Source organism: Hipposideros armiger, unplaced genomic scaffold (genome assembly GCF_001890085.2).
Source record: "Hipposideros armiger isolate ML-2016 unplaced genomic scaffold, ASM189008v1 scaffold_304, whole genome shotgun sequence".
Taxonomy (NCBI): Eukaryota; Metazoa; Chordata; class Mammalia; order Chiroptera; family Hipposideridae; genus Hipposideros; species Hipposideros armiger.
In genome coordinates, this window is record NW_017731654.1 from 1,931,455 (window position 1) to 1,947,539 (window position 16,085).

General features: G+C 49.4%; 2 protein-coding genes across 5 annotated transcripts in view; one reads left to right on the forward strand and one right to left on the reverse strand.

Annotated features, from left to right (window-relative positions):
* CTNS (cystinosin, lysosomal cystine transporter) overlaps positions 1-8,444 on the reverse strand; it is a 23,127-nt gene extending 14,683 nt beyond the window's left edge. For both annotated transcript variants that reach the window (XM_019659830.1, XM_019659829.1), the window contains exons 1-6: positions 8,359-8,444; positions 7,331-7,410; positions 3,284-3,362; positions 2,047-2,131; positions 237-340; positions 1-132 (exon numbers count right to left, since the gene is read on the reverse strand). In XM_019659830.1, coding sequence (XP_019515375.1) covers positions 1-132; positions 237-340; positions 2,047-2,131; positions 3,284-3,362; positions 7,331-7,391 — 461 coding nt within the window. In that variant the 5' untranslated portion in view covers positions 7,392-7,410; positions 8,359-8,444. The remainder of the gene's footprint in view (positions 133-236; positions 341-2,046; positions 2,132-3,283; positions 3,363-7,330; positions 7,411-8,358) is intronic.
* A 378-nt stretch (positions 8,445-8,822) lies between these two features.
* SHPK (sedoheptulokinase) overlaps positions 8,823-16,085 on the forward strand; it is a 28,544-nt gene continuing 21,281 nt past the window's right edge. For all 3 annotated transcript variants that reach the window (XM_019659825.1, XM_019659828.1, XM_019659826.1), the window contains exons 1-2: positions 8,823-9,082; positions 13,677-13,818. In XM_019659825.1, the coding sequence (XP_019515370.1) occupies positions 8,915-9,082; positions 13,677-13,818 (310 nt within the window). In that variant the 5' untranslated portion in view covers positions 8,823-8,914. The remainder of the gene's footprint in view (positions 9,083-13,676; positions 13,819-16,085) is intronic.

Consider the following 16,085-nt stretch of genomic DNA (forward strand, 5'->3'; position numbering starts at 1 on the left):
CTTTTCCGCCTCCAGTTCTTGATCACCTGAGGGTAGAAGGAGACGGACCAGGCTGCAAAGTAGATCCAGCCAATCACCTTGTTTATGATGCTCACGACACTGCTGTGTATCACCAAGAAGCGTATCCTTGGGCTGGAAAGAATGTGGGGACCCGTATGAGCTGAGGCTGGGCTTCTGAAGGAAATCCCCGTGTGCCCAGCACTGCTGCCCTTTTCATCATTGAAGGCTCAACTTACCTGGTTTGGTTGGAATGATTTACATGCAGAAAAGCAGTCATTTGCCCCACATTTTGAGATGTCACTTGAAAAGAGGAATCTGTCACTCTGGGAGGCACCACAACCTGTAAGGAAAACTGAGTTTGATCCAGTGCCATGAATTTATGGGGACCTCACTGAGTGTCCAGCTCAGGCTATGTACTAGGAAATGGGGGGACAGATCACTCAAGGTCCCAGCCTTCCAGAAGCTCACTAACAGAAAGGAGAAAACCTTGGACCAACCAGTCAACTGGAACCCCCATACACCTGTGTGTTAGGCTTACTGAGCGGAAAAACAGTTCTGCTCTCAGACCTTCCCCTGGCTTATCTCCCGGGAAAGGTGGGATGATTCTCTTCCTGTCACTAGCCATGTGACCTGTAGATCAAGCCAGACCTCAAAGAGAGATGAGTGCCAGAACCTGTTGTTAGAACCATTGGTTTTTCTTACCCTGCAGCAGGACTCATACCCTGGGGCAGGAGAAGTTGTGAGAAATGACCCTGGTTAATGATGTGTGATGTTCACCATGGGATGAGATGAGATTGCATTCTCACACGAGGTCCTTTAGGGTAGACACCCTTCATCTGACTATGCTTCAATACTGACTGCTTGCTAGGGGGCTCAGAGTGGATTTGCAGCCCATTTCTATAACCACATAGGACCTCATGACATGCCTCATGGTTATCAATTTCATTCCTGCATTCATCTTGTCTGTTTTCTTTTAAATCCTCATGTACACTCTACATTACTGCCTCCCCTATTGATTTTTTTTTTTTTAAGATTTTATTGGGGAATTGGGGAAGGGGAGCAGACAGGTTGCTGTCCTTTTGTTCTTTAGTCTAGTTGTAGAGGATGTCACTTCACTGGCCCATGTTGGTATTATCATTGTGCTTTTCCCGGGTGAGGCAGATTGGTCGCCAGTCACTGGACGGCTGCTCACGGTGGCTCTTGGCAGCTCACGCCAGCTGCTGGCCGCTCACGGTAGCTTACGGGAGCCCACTGCAACTCCACGGCAGCCTATGCCATCGCCGGCAACTCACGGCAGCCCAGCTCCAGGTTGAGCTGTAGTTCACTATCTTAGCTGTAGAGGGCAGTGTCACTGACCCTCATGTGGGATCCGAACCGGGGCCCTGCTGCTCAGAGCTGGCGTCCCAAGCCAACTCTTAACCAATGTGCCACTCGGCTGCCCCCCCCCCCAATTAATGTTTTTAAATCTAGTTTATTGGTAATTGGCTCAAATCCTTGCTAAGGTAGAAGTAGGGTATATATTCAACAGATAAATGCATAAGGGCTATGAATAGTTATCACTGTGATACCAGTAAGACTCTGATTTTAGAAATAACACTCACACTCAACCAATGGAGTTGCAGAAGTGCTTGGCAAACTTTAACGTGGACCCAAATCATCTAGGGATCTTGTTCATGTGCAGATTTTGAATCAGTAGATCTGGGATGGGGCCTGCATTTCTAAAAGGTTTTCAAGCAGGAACAATGCTGCTGGTCCATGCACACCCTTTGAGTAGCAAGGTCTTAGAAAACCATCTTAAGAATTTCTTCTACATCCTCAGAACCATTATTTTTGGCCTCAGATTTCTTACAATCACCTTCCTAATTCCATCTACATGGCATAAAATACCAGTCCTCAAAGAGACCAATAAAACTAAAATCAGAGATTTCTAGAATGAAGGGACAGGGGCAGCCCATAGTATAAAAGCAAGGTAGCCTATCTCCAGAAGCACTTAATTAAAATGTGTTTTGCTACCCAGCAGTTCAATCAGTTAAGTTCATTACTTACTTCATCAGGGAGCTCAAGGATAGTGATATTCTTTGAACGAAATGTGATTTCAAAAGTGATCACCAAGGTTGTATTTAACGGATGCCTGTGGAGGACAAGAGTCTGATTACTGCTGAGAAGTTGGACACTGTGAGATCTCAACCAACCTTCAGTATGTCATTTCGGGCCTGTCATTTCTCAAGCAATTAGGGTGAGAAAGTGCTACGACTTGGCATGAGGGGTAGAGAGCTAGGCTCCGTGCTCCTTAGGAGTTTTTTGTTTATCAGGAGACAAGACGTCCCACTGGGTGAGAACATGAGAAGGTGGGAAACTGGCTGTGAATGCCAAATAAGGTGTCCAGAGTCAGGCCATGATCATGGCATCTACTCTGGTGGGAAAGGCTTCTGAGAGGACTCAGGTCTGGGCATGGAGTAGCCCGTGGGGGCCTCATGTCTGGCTTTAGAGGCCTGGGTTAATTTGGAAGGCAGTGGACAGCCACTTAAGGATTCTGGGGAGGGGAGAGTTGCGGAGAGGGAATGATGTGAAGGTCTGTTAGGGAGCTGTGGTCCCAAAGCTTGGTTTGAGAACAGACTCTGTAGGAGACATGAGGGAAAGGGAGAAGAGTCAAGAGAAAAGGACAGGGTTCCAGGCCTTCATCTTCGGGAATCCTTGTGGCCGGGAGGCAGGAGTAGGGCAAAGCAGTGAAGGATACAGAAGACAAGGCAGGCTCTCTGGCCCAGTCTGGACTAGGTCGGCACCCTTATGTCTGAACCAGCGGAGGTCAGCGTGAAAGACTCTCAGATCAGGCTAAGGATGAGAGTCCCGTGATTGGGCTGCACCCAGTGGAATCACTTCTGCTTTTGGAAGTGATCTCCGAAGTGCTCAGTTCCTTACACCCTGACCTTCAGGGCTCCCCTGAAATAGTTAAGAGCTGTGGAAAGGACCACTTTGAGGTCTGGCACCAACTGCTGGTCACTCAAGGACTCTTCTCAGCTGGGGTAAAGGCTCATGTCTCTGGGAAGAAGCCCCCTTCCTGCTCCTCCCACCGGAAACAAGGATTCAGTAGTTGTGGGGAGAGAGTCTCTGGGACCTCGACCTGCAGCCCAGGGCTAGCACCTCTCTTTCTCTGGCTGGTCTTAACGCAAAGCGGCAAGAGCATCACACTTGAAACACGAACGGACTGAGCCAGGAGTCAGCCTTGACCCAGCCATGGGGTGAATGAACTGGGCTGAGGAGAGTGCTGGGCCTGGGAACTTACTCAAGGGAGATGCTGATGTTCGCGGAGCTTCCATTTTCCAGCTTGACAGTGGGAGGAACAGTGAGGTTGACCGTTGACTCTGGAAGGACCCAAATCAATGACACGAGTCATTAGGTCACAGAGCGTAGGCCCACAAGGAGACACTGGGACAGGGGCCCCTGACATCTCAACTCATGAGCTCTGACTCATGACAACCCGAATCTTCTAGGTGAAGACAAGGTGGTTCTGAGGGGCTAAGTGGTGGGACTGGAAACCTAAGCCCTTTTGATACTCTTTTTCCTCCTGCTTCCAAAGACAGACAAAGGGAGACACAAGTCTGAGCAGGAGACACTGTAGCTTCCTCCTCCCCGACATGACAGGCTCTGAGGGTCTGCAGTTGAGTTACCAGGAGATAGTTTTAGAACCACAGAGCCCAAAAACTGTCACAAAGGAACCCAAAACGCAACTTGGGATTGGAAAATATGGATTTGAACCACTCCTTCAGACTGAAATCACAGGTGTCTCCTGTTCGTGGAGCTAAAATGTTTGTGGACCCTGCAGAACTGGTCCAGCCCCTTCTTATACTCAGAGTCACAGGGGGCCCAGCTAACCTGTTCCTGAAGAACCCCTTTGGGGCCCCCATACTAAACCCGCTCAACTCATTCACTGATCCCCTTCCTGAGGCTGACTCTGCTGGGACTTGGGGGATGACGGGTGAGCAAGACACACTATTTCATTCGCAGGGATTTCTTCTCGGCATTTAGGTGTTAACTCAGGGTAAGGCAGACAAGTAGGCCTCTGGGGTGAGGGAAGAAGCAGCTTTGGAGGCCAGAAACCCCAGATCAACTTGGCCACAGAACATAAGTGAGTCTGCTTCTCTCTGACCTCTTCCTGTGTTCTTTGCACAGTCCCCACCCCGCCTCTACCCCTACTCCCAGGTGTGCTCAAAGCTCAAGGCACCTGTCCAACTCACCTCCCTTACCTTAAGGCCTTCAGGGTTATGCAGGACCTAAGGTGTGATCATGTGATCATGAATCTAGAATGGGACTGGAACGGGGCCCACAAGGGGAAAGCAGGCGCTGAACTTGATGAAGAGGGTCCTTGTGGAGGTAGTGGCTGCAGGCAGGGCCCAGGTCTCCCTCTCCCCAGACCCATCAAAGGCAGAAGATGAACTGAAATTTTAGGTGCTCAGTTTGAAAGGGGACTTAAAAGTTTCCTATTTCAACCTCCACTGTCTGATCCCCTTTCTCAATACTCCTTCCTGGAAGTTTCTCTTCCTGTGCCCGGACACCTTGAGGGACAGTAACTCCATCTCCTCCAAGGGAATGGGCCAGTCTGGAACTTGCACTCCTGGGCCTGGCTCTGCTCCCTGGGACCTCTCAGACCCTATCTGTGGCACCTTTCCCATGCTAAGCCTGTATGCGTGAATGCTGATGCAGGCACTATCTCTCATGTCTGCAAGTCTCCAAGCTGACTCTCACAGTCCCAGGTCCCCAGTCCCCCACCAGGGTCCCTCAGAGCGGCATGTTGTAACCCTAACCCTTACAGAGGCCAAGCTGCTCAGAGCAGAGTAGGATGGTCCATCCCCTACATGTAGCCTTGGGGCTTTGAGGCAGCTTTGGCAAGTCTGCCTCTTCTTTTTCACTCACTGCTCTGGGCATGCGCAGCTGGGATAGTAGGATTTAAGGTCCCTGCTGTTACCTTCTACCTAGAGCTGAGCAAGACCCTGATACGACAGAGCCCGGGACAGGGACACTGAGTGATGCCAGGTAGCCACCAACACCTCTGGGTCCTCAGGGCTCTGCTGCGGCTGTGGTCAGGGAGTGGGAGATCCCTAAGGCCTCTGCTCTTTCACCGTGTTTACACTTTAAAAGAGGAGGCTGTGAGCTCTCAAAGAACCAGATCAAGGAACGTTTACTTCCCTCTCACTTAGGGCCACCAAGGACAATGGTGCTCAGCAGCCAAGACACTGCGCTCTGAAGTCAAGCAGATCCATCCTGGCTCTGTCACTTCCTAGCTGTGTGACCATGGGCAAGGTACTTAACCTCTCTGAGCCGTTTCCTCATTTGTAAAATGGGGAGAATAGTGCTACCTATCTCACCGGGTATTGTGAAGATAAAGTGGTGATATTTGTGAGGGTCCACATGGCCTGCGTGCTAAGTCACTGTTGGTGACTATTCTTATCATCATGTAAACAAGGCAGGACTTTTTTTTTTTAGCTCAAGATGGAAGGCAGTTAGGAAGCTGTCCTCATAACCTGGGAAAACACATTTTAAAGTTTGCCTTGGGGCACAAGTCTCTGGACACCACATCAGAATTTCCAAATGAGTTTTAATGAGACCACCCCCAAGTTTCTCCTCAGGAGAGTCTGGTTTTTTTCTTTAATCTAATACTTATTGGCATCTCCTACTGCGCTCCCCACCCCCACACCAGCCACTCTGCGACAGTGTTAACTCACATTCTTTAACTATTACAACAGTGAGAGGTGGGATTATGGTTTGTATTTCAGATATAAGGAGACTGATATCCCAAGAGGGAAAGTGTCTTGCCCACACAGTGCAGAAAAGGTGGCAGCAGGACTCAAATCTAGGCCTGTCTGGTCTACAGCCCAGGTTCTTGCCACTAGGTCGCAGGGCCTCAAGATTTCACCCAAACAAGTCAGAGGCAAAATATTCCGAAGGCCAATCATCTCATCTACAGTTCCCGATGATCATCCTTCAAAGGAAAAAGAAGACAGATCCGGCAGAACGAGGTCAGAAAGCCAATTCCAGTTACTTGATTTCAGGGTGGTTTCCACTGTTCTTGAGAATTACATTCAGGAAAGCAGGTAAAGTGATAAAAATGGAGCAGGCATCCTACGCAAGTCCCATCTTTGTTACTTTCTAGTTCTGTGACTTTGGGGAAGGCATCTACCCAATTTGGGCCTAAATTTCCCCTCTGCATAATTGGATTTATTCTTCTTCCTCAGAGCAATGCATTAGCATTGCTAAGGGAGCTTTATTTAAAGCCTGCCAACGCATGCATGCATGCATGCATACACCTACTGGGTCCCAGAGAATATGACCCAGAGGGTCTGGAGTGAGGCTCTGGCATCTGTACTGAGAAACACCAGGCTTCATGGTCTGATCTTCCCTTTATTGGAAATTACTTATCCACAAGGTGTGACTGCAATGTACCATGAGAGCTTATCTAACAAACCTGGAAGAGCTGATGAGATGACTATTTCCTCAGAGATTTAAGAGGCCTGATAACTGTCATGGCACAGCCACTGTGCCTGGCTCTTGGGAAACTTCCACAGGATTTGCATTGTTTGTACAAGGTTCATTTGAATTCTTCAGTCAGGGTTTTTAAGATGTATTGGATTTTTGACAACAGCCAAGATAATGGGTGTGGGGACCTAGGAGTGCTCAACAAATGCCTTTTGTGGAAGGAATTTCAGCAATGCTTTGAACAGCGGGAGAACTGACGCTATGATGCAGGTCTCTCAGGGCCCTGCTCTGAAAGTCAAACCGGACAAGGATGTATAAACCCGACATTTTTTTTCTGTTTGTTTTGACAACCAGCCAGTGTTCTGTGAGGCCCCTAGCCCTGTACATCAGTCCCTCTCTAAGAAAAGGTTTCTCATCTTACAAGGGTATGCTGGGAAGACTCTTTAGATGTCTGTGGACTAGCAGACAAGGCACAACAAGGTGAGGCCACAGCACCTGCTTCTGCAGCATCTCCCAGGATCCAAAACTCCCTCTGTGAGGTCCACAGGACAGGTACAAAAGCCCTTCTTTACAGATACTACCCCAGATAGTTGGAACTCCACTTTGATTTTGGTGATACAGACAAGGTAATAGGGATCCTGGGGCAGAAGGCCAATTATTTCTGGAACCATCTGGCTCCTTGTAAATCTCCTTGACCCCTGGCTTGGGTCTGCTGCACCACCCAGTGGCTGCTTGGCCCAGGGGCAGGCAAGTACACAGTCCGGACAGTCCTAAACCCTTGGCTACAAACAGATCAGGCTACTTAGGCTATAGCATCATTTCCCTCTTTGCAAAGTTGATGACCCATTTCTCAACTTACCACATTTTTCTATGAGCTTCAGAGGAAAAAGGATAAAAATAATCAGCCAACTCCTTAGCATGTTCCTTGATTTCAAAGAGCTAGGAAGAAAAAACAAATAGCCAGAGAAGTTCAGGTTAAAGTTGGATCAGCTCAGCAGCAAGTGGACAATATGCCACCTGGAACCATGGCATGGACAGTTCATAAAGGACTTTCACTTACACCTGTGACCTCATGGGCTTTGCATCACCAGCTTGGAGAGGAGGATTGCAGGGAGGACTTATCTTTCTTTGATATGTGAGGAAATGGGCTCAGAGGGACTAGGTGGGTTGTGTAAGGCCCCACTCTAAGGAAGTGAGCAAACACTGAAATTTTCCCTTTTTAACTGCTTCTTGCAACCTAGTTAACAGGAAGAATGCAGTTTTACCGGTGGAGGTTCTTTTTTTCCAGTTATTAAAACTGTAGTTAGATATTTGATTTTGTGAACCTATAAACCTTAAGGAAATTAATTTCATTCCCTGTCCCGGGATAAGAGCCTAAGTGTTGTTATTTTCCTCAAAATTGTGGGAAAAGGCAGAGCCCAGTGGTCCTCCCTTCCTTCAGCCAGAGGGCAGGGTGGGGTCTCGTCCTGCCCACACCCCCAGAGCTCAGCTTAGAACTCAGCACACTGAAAAGAATTCCTGGAATGACCCTCTCAGCGTCTGCCTTCTCTCTCCAAAGCAATCTGCAAACCCCGCGACTCAGATTCAGGCGGCAACTAAGCAGAAGGCGGGGAAGGGGCTCGGACCTGCACTTGGGGTAGTGTCATCCCCAGCACCTCGGCAGCCCGGTGAACCCTGCCTCTGCTCACCGCCACCCGGGCCCTCGAACCTGGGGAATGTCCCGTGTCGCAAGGCCGAGACTGGTGGCAGGGGATGAAACCCTGGCCAGGCTGGGGGCTGGATTTACTGCAAGCTGCCCAACCGACTTGCTGCACCAGTCTCTGTGCCTCAGGGGGGGTCCATCTGGGGGGAATGGAGGGAGGCTGTCGGGGCCGCGCTGGCTCTCACCTGAGATCCTCTGAGGCTCCGGGGACCCACCACACCGGACGAAGGCTATGCTTCAGACTGGACTCGCTTCCCCGGGCCGGCTTGACTGTGTGTGAGGGCGGGCCTGAAGTCACCTGACCCAAGTCACCTGAGTAAGTATCTCGGCGCGATGCACTGTGGGAGCTGTAGTTTTCACTAGAGGGACACGTGGGCAGGGCTGGGTTGGGTTGGCGCGGAGCGGAGCGAGCGCAGGAACCTTGGCAGGGATGGAGGCTGTGTTGTCAGGGAGGATTAAGTCACTTTTAGAGACACAGAGGCTCTCGGAGCCCCGAGCGCCTGTCAGCGAACTTTGCGCTGCTTTGGAGAGTAAAGCAGGGACCGCGCTGGTGAGGCAGCCGCCGCCACCACCACGGAACCTCAGCCTGACGGGGTGGGACCCTGTAGGTCCCGCCTTCCGCCGCCTCTCCGTGTATGGCCGGGCTCGCGGCAAGGCCCCGCCTCGGAGCCGTGGTCCCTGGTGAAGTGTGCGGGAGGGGGCGCCTCTGAGGCGACGAGACGTCCGCTGTGCCCCACGGCCATGGCTACACCGGCGGTCACTCTCGGCATCGACCTGGGCACCACGTCTGTGAAGGCGGCCTTGCTGGAGGCCGCGCCCGGCGACCCATCGGGGTTCGTGGTACTGGCCAGCTGCGTCCGGGCTACGCGGGCCGAGGCGGAGGCCCAGAGCGCGGCGGCGGCGCCCCAGGTGAGGCAGCGCCCTGGAGCCGCGCCGCCTCCAGGAGCCTGCTGACACCCTCTTCCTTTCTCAAGGTGGTCTCCCCGACCTCCCCCTTCCTCAGAGAAGTCTCCCTGACTGCGCCAGTCGGCCTGACCCCCGCCTGTCCTGCTGCAGCTCCCCTGATCCGTTAGGCCTGGTCCCAGGAGCTTTTCTACCTGCCGACACCAACCCTCCACCCTGGCCTCCTCTAGGAGCTGTGCCCATGCGCCGTATCCCCTTCTCTCTGCTCTCCGCCCTCCTCTCTCTCTACTCTGACCCGCGGGCAATTCCTCTCCTTGTGTCACGTGGAATGACTGGCCACAGGCCTCCCTCTCATTCCTGCAGCGCTTTGCTTACACCTGCCTGTGTCCTCAAGTTCAGGATTCAGCTTGTTTCCCAGGGCAAAGTTTTGGTTTTTCACTGGAAATCAGATGCAGAATCAGGCCTAACCGGAGTGGAATGTGAACCGACGAACTCAGACACTTGGTCAACAAAAATCCACCCTCCCCGCCCTCCCGCGCCAAGTCCCCAGTCCCCAAAAGATGAGACATCTTGGAGGAAAGACAGAAAGACATTGAGAGATACCGCGATTAGAAAAAGATCAAATTGATAATTATACACTCACTACAACTGTTACCTTGTAAAATTTAGCAATGATACACCACAACTAGGATCTTGTGAAAGATACATGATATAAACGGAGAGTTTCACGGCAGTGGACTCTGTTGTGAGATGTGGGTTCAGAAAAGATGTCCATCTTCAGAGCTGGATTTCATGAATTCCCTGAAAAAAGGTAGTTCTATGGTCAGTTAATTGACAATAGAAGTTAATATCAAGAGACCTTCTGAGTAACCTCATGATTTTTTTCTGGCTCTCCCGGCTTGTTCTTCTCCCGGTTGAAATAGGTGCCCTCTATGGCCCCTTCTAGCCACAAACCTGAGTTTCTGAGCCAAGCCCCACTCCCAAGAGCTTTGTTTTTCTCAAGCTCTTGCCACATATCTGGAATCAGTTCTTTAAGGTTCAGAGTCCATCTTGCTCAGAAGCGTTTCAGAGGATAAAGATTTCAGGAGCACATTGCATTTTCATAGAGGCTTTCAAAATTAGTTTGGTCGGGGTATCATGCATTTTAGAATGATTATTTCCCTTCGTGGACTATGAGATGGAGGCAAAGTCAGCCCTGACCCTGTGGAGGTTAGCAGCAGAGCCTCTACTATGTTTCCAATGGCGAACTTCTTAATGGCCTTGTCCTTGGGTACATGTCGGGTGCCGCCGGTGCATTGAGTAGGCTGCCCGTGGCCGCAGCCCTTTTTGGCATGACCATTGTTCCTTCTTTTCTTGGTCATCTAGAAAGTGAGGACTCGAGAGACTTAAGTTCTTTTTTCAAACCTGAAGTCCTAGGATTTGATCTGGATGTAGACCCAACTGATATTCTGAACCGAGGAATGGGGGCAGCGCCTTTCCTGTTACGTTGTGGGTATACCCATCGTCAGTCCTCCATCACACTCACCACTAAAGCTCAAATTAACTGTTAAACACTGACTGTCTCCTTGACTTCACTCCTATGCGACCTGTTTCCCTCCTCGCTATCCCCACCCACACAACTCACCCACCCTGGGCCCATTTTAAACAGCAGGTCCTCTGTCCTGGGCTGATGCACCATCTGATGGCCACATGGAAGCTCTTTAAACCAGCACTGTCCAATAAAAATTTGAGCCACAAACGTGAGCTACACGAGTAATGCTCAATTTTCTAGTAGCCATGTTTAAAAAAAGTAAAAAGTAACACGTGACTTTTTAATTCTAATTGCATATTTTATTGAACCCAATATTTCCAACATAGTAGCATTGCAATATGTGCTAATTAGTATAAAATTACTAATGACATAGTGTGCATTCTTTTTTTTTTTCATACTACATCTGAAATCTGGTCTGTATTTTACACTTACAGCACATCTCAATTCAGGTTAGCCACACGTGGCTAATGACTGCCATACTGGACAGTGCAGGTTTAAACAAAAGTCTATTCCCTGCTTCCTTCTTTCTCCCCCTGCTGTTTTCTTTCTTCCCTCCTTGGGGGATCCTGCATAGCCATGTACCTCCTCTTTGCCCGTCTTTCACTGCCAAGTCAGTTCTGCTATAGTCTCGCCTCTATATGAAGAGTCTTATTAGCATCTGGGGTTGCCTCCTCAGGAAAATGACTTGTGCTCCCTTTCTGTTTCTTCTTGCCCGGTTCTACCTCTCTTCACCTTTCTTTCTGCTCCTTTGTTCGTGCTTATGAGGAGCAAAGAATTGCCCCTGTCCAAGGCCAGCAGGCTGACAGGGCAAGTGAGGGGTTTGTTCCAAAGAGGGGAGGGCTGCACTCCTCCCTGGAGGGAAGCAAGGGGCCTGAGGGCTCAGTTTTCAAATGCTTTTCCAAGACCATCAGCTTTGCCAGTTCCCCAATGAACAGATTAAATTTATTAAGAGCTCAGCCACACTCTGTTTTCCTCTCTTGAATTTTCTGTGGATTTTTCTAGGTGTTACATATAAGTTATTGTGTGCCTGGAGGTGATTTCTGTGTGGCAGAAACATTTTACTTTGGTTGAAATCAAAATAATTCAGAACCCTGGTTCTTAAGCTTTTAATTTACCTCATAAAGCTTATTCCATTTATGAGTCTAACATGTAACCGTCATTTTTGAGGGCCTATGAATAATACTTAATCCTGTTGTAGTTAATTAAATACCTTAGCTGTTTTAAACTGCAGTTAATCATTTAATATATTTTCTTTTCTAGGCACTGCAGGTGTCTGACCTAAATCTTTTCAGAATAATTCTTATAAATCTAATAAATTAAATGTGTAACTATGCAAACCTCAAATGTTCTTATATGTTTCAAATTCTTTTACACATATGGTGAGATTTGAACTTACAATCACAATCTAGATCAGTTTCACATTTTATTTTTTGTCTTGTTTTTGTTTTTCTTTTTTTTTCAGTTTCACATTTTAAATTGGAGTTAACAAAGGTAATCTAGGCCAAATTCTCTTAAACATATAAATTTATTTAAAATACCAAATACCACAAAGATTGCTTAAGCACAATATTAACCACATAGGTATGAGTCTTTTAAACACTCATACGTTTAATTCTTGATCATTGCACTTTGAAATTTACTTATTCACCAAGAAAACAATGGTGTCTCTTGGATTGCTTTTCTAAGTGCACATTTTGTGGTGGCCTCCTTCGCTTATTGAGACGTCTCTCTGATCAGAGGCATCCAATGGGGTGGGGTGGGACCCTGGAGTCCTATTCCTAGTCTCTAAAAGGGACTTGGTAATTTAAAGGAAGAGGTAGTCATGAAACCCAAATTTCTTGGGTTTGAGTCACATTGTTGCCTACTTTGGAAGTTAGTCTGTACCTCCCACCCATCTGGATATACTGCTGGATTGAATTTAATATTTCTTTAGCTCTGAGATACTGCAATACATTTTCCCATCTGGCTCTGAAGACCTTTGAACGTTTCTAATTCCTGATTTCTTTTAAAATTCTTGTCTCTTAGGACCATTCGACTCTTATTACAACGCTGTTTGGTTACTTTCTGCTTATCTCTCATGACTTTGTCTCTCAAGGCTATTTTGCCTAGAGAAGTTTCCAAGGAGGCAGCAAGTCGGAAGAAAAGGCAAATCAAGAAAAGATGGTCCTGATTTTCTTGAACTTCTTTTCCACCCTCCCCACCCCCAACATGTCTTTACACTATCAGTCTCTCTCTGTGTAGCGTCTGCCATTGCCCAATTCATCTCCTGAAAACATAGCTCTGATGGTGATACTCCTCCACTTAGAAAGCCCCAGGCGTTCACCATTTCCCTTAGGAAGCCCCTCGCCCTGGGGCTGGAGGCCTGCTGATTGGGCCCCAGCCTGTCCTCTTTCCCAGCCTCCCACCACCCCCTCTCACAGCCCTCCAGCTGATGCTGCGCCCAGGTGTTCCCTGGCCTTCCTCCATGCCTGCCTTCCCTCAGTGGGTTTTTGTTTCCAAGTCCAGGGCCTGGCCCTTAGGTAACTCAGGAAATGTTTGCAGATGGATGAACTGAAGCCCAGGTGGGAGGTAGGGCTCATCCTAAAGTGCTCTCGTCCTCGAGGCCTTTCTTGCCTGCACCTTTCCTGCCAGGTTTCTCCCTGCTATGTTCCATCTGTTTCTTACCCTCTATACTCTATGTGCTTTGCGAAAGACCCTCACCTTATTTGTCCTTACAGCATGGTCTGTCTTGTGTTTTCCTGTCTTTCCTGCTAGATGTAACTTTTTGTAGGGCAGGGACAGGGCTTTTCTCAGCTGACACAGTGGAGGGGCGAGCCTGGGCCATTTGTTGAACCTACTCTGCAGCAGTGCCTCAATCTGCGAAAGGAGGGAGTGGAACCTTGTCCACCACATTCCAACTGCAAGCCCTGCTGGAGGTGGTGGAGCACTCTCAGTCTCACGTCTCTTCCCTGAGGCTGGTCGGCACGTGTCCCCAGTGGAATTAGCAGGGCAGCCACCACCCAGGGAATCTGCCTGCCTCTGCTTGCCTGTCTGTATGCCCTTGCTCAACGCATCCTGTTCTGTTTCCAGGCGCGGGAGCAGGATGTGAGTAGAATCATCCAAGCCCTAAACGAGTGCGTTGCTGCCCTGCCCCAGCAGGAGCTGCGGAAAGTCTGCAGCATTGGAGTGTCAGGACAGATGCACGGAGTCATGTTTTGGAAAACAAACCAAGGTATGCTGGGCTCTGGGGATGATCACATGCTAACAGTCACTGTGGAATGAGAAAAGTGCAGTCCAGGGCTGTCTGAAGGGTCAGGTTATCCTGCAGAGGGGATGAAATGGCACATGCTGCCTCTTATAGTTTATGTACTACTGTCTGGGACAAACGTGTAATGAATAAGCAGACTGACAGGGCCGGGCGAGTGGCTAAGTTGGTTAAGAGATGGCTTAAGAACGCGAGCTCTGAGCAACAGGGCTGCCGGTTGAATTCCCACATGGGCCAGTGATGCTGCGCCTGAGCTGAGCTGTCCTGTCGCTGAGCTGCCAACAGGTGGCAGGATGGCTCAGCTGGTGTAACAACAAGACTGCCTGTTTGATGGTGGGCTACAACTAAAAGACTGAACTTGGCACCTTGAGCTGAGCTGCCGCCTGGATGGCTCAGCAGATAGAGCGTGTGCTCTTAACAACAAGGCTGCTGGTTTGACTCCTGCATGGGATGGTGGCTACGCCCACCCACAACTAAGATTGAACACAACACCTTGAGATTAGAGGCCACGAGCTGCTGACGGGAAGCCAGATGGCAACTGGCGCCCTCTGCAATGAAGATTGAAGAACAACAATTTGGCTGGTCCCCTTCCCCAATTCCCCAACACTGTTCCCCTCCCCCAATTCCCCAATAAAATCTTTGGGGTGGGGGGAAGAGTGCAAGCTCTGATGGGCCGGCTGAGTGGCGTGTTGGTTAAGAGCTGGCTTGGGACGCCAGCTCTGAGCAGCAGGGCCCCGGTTTGGATCCCACATGAGGACCAGTGACGCTGTGCCCTCTACAGCTAAGATGGTGAACAACAGCTCAACCTGGATCTGGGCTTCTGTGAGTCGCCAGCGATGGCTTAGGCTGCAGTGAGGCTGCAGTGGGCTGCCATAAGCTACCATGAGTGGCCAGCAGCCGGCATGAGCTGCCAAGAGCCGCTGTGAGTGGCTGTCCAGTGACCGGTGACTGATCTGCCTCAGCCGGGAAGAGCGCAATGATCACAATACCAACATGGGCCAGTGAAACGACGTCCTCCACAACTAGATTGAAGAACAGAAGGACGGCAACTTGTCTGTTCCCCTTCCTCGATTCCCCAATGCTGTTCCCCTCCCCCAATTCCCAATAAAATCTTAAAAAGAAAAAAAAAAGAGTACGAGCTCTGAGCAACAGCGTTTCGAGTCCTGGCCTGAGTTGAGCTGCTGCCGAGCTGCCAACAGGTGGCAGGGTGGCTCAGCTAAAAAAAAAAACAAGTGGACTGACTACTCACTCACACATCATCCCCTCATTAGCCAGGAATACGGAGAGGGGGAAGGGTGAGTTATATCTGATTCCCTGGAGGATTCCGTATAGTGGACTTTCCACAGCTTTCTCTTTATCTGTGTCAGTGTCTCAGAGCATCACTGCCAACATCTAAGAGGTTCGTGTAGCTGTAGGACATGCCAAGACTCAGAGGAATTTGGGTGTAGTTTCTGTTATTTAACATAATCACAGATATTTGTGATTTTCAAATTCCAGGATGTGTCCTTTTTATGGGCTCAGTTGCTATTTAGTTGGTCATCTTATATCAGGAGATCTGCCACAGTGTAGACGTAGATGTCTTGGTCTGTTTGGCCCCCAGAAGGAGAATTAAGCCAGTTAAATATCAATGAGCACATTACATGCCAGGTGCTGGGCTGAAGATGTTACCTGCATGATCTCGTCAAACTTTCCCAACAACCTTATGCCATAGGTTACATTACCGTCCTCACTGTGCAGATAAGTTGAGATTCCAAGAGGTTAAAAGAATACGCTTGGGGTCATATGGCACCAAGTGGCAACTCCAGCTTTTGAACCTAGGGTCTGTCTGACTTCAGACGCTGAGCTTGGTTTTTTTAAGAAAGATTTTATTGGGGAATTGAGGGAGGGGAACAGCATTGGGGAATTAGAGAAGGGGAACAGACAAGTTGCTGTCCTTTTTTCTTCAGTCTAGTTGTGGAGGACGTTGCTTCACTGGCCCATGTTGATATTATCATTGTGCTCTTCCCGGGTGAGGCAATCGGTCACCGGTCACTGGACAGCCGCTCACAGCGGCTCTTGGCAGCTCATGCCGGCTGCTGGCCACTCATGGTAGCTTATGGCAGCCCACTGCAGCCTCACTGCAGCCTACGCCGTCGCTGGCGACTCACAGGAGCCCAGCTCCAGGTTGAGCTGTTGTTCACCATCTTAGCTGTAGAGGGCGCAGCGTCACTGGCCCTCATGTGGGATCCAAACTG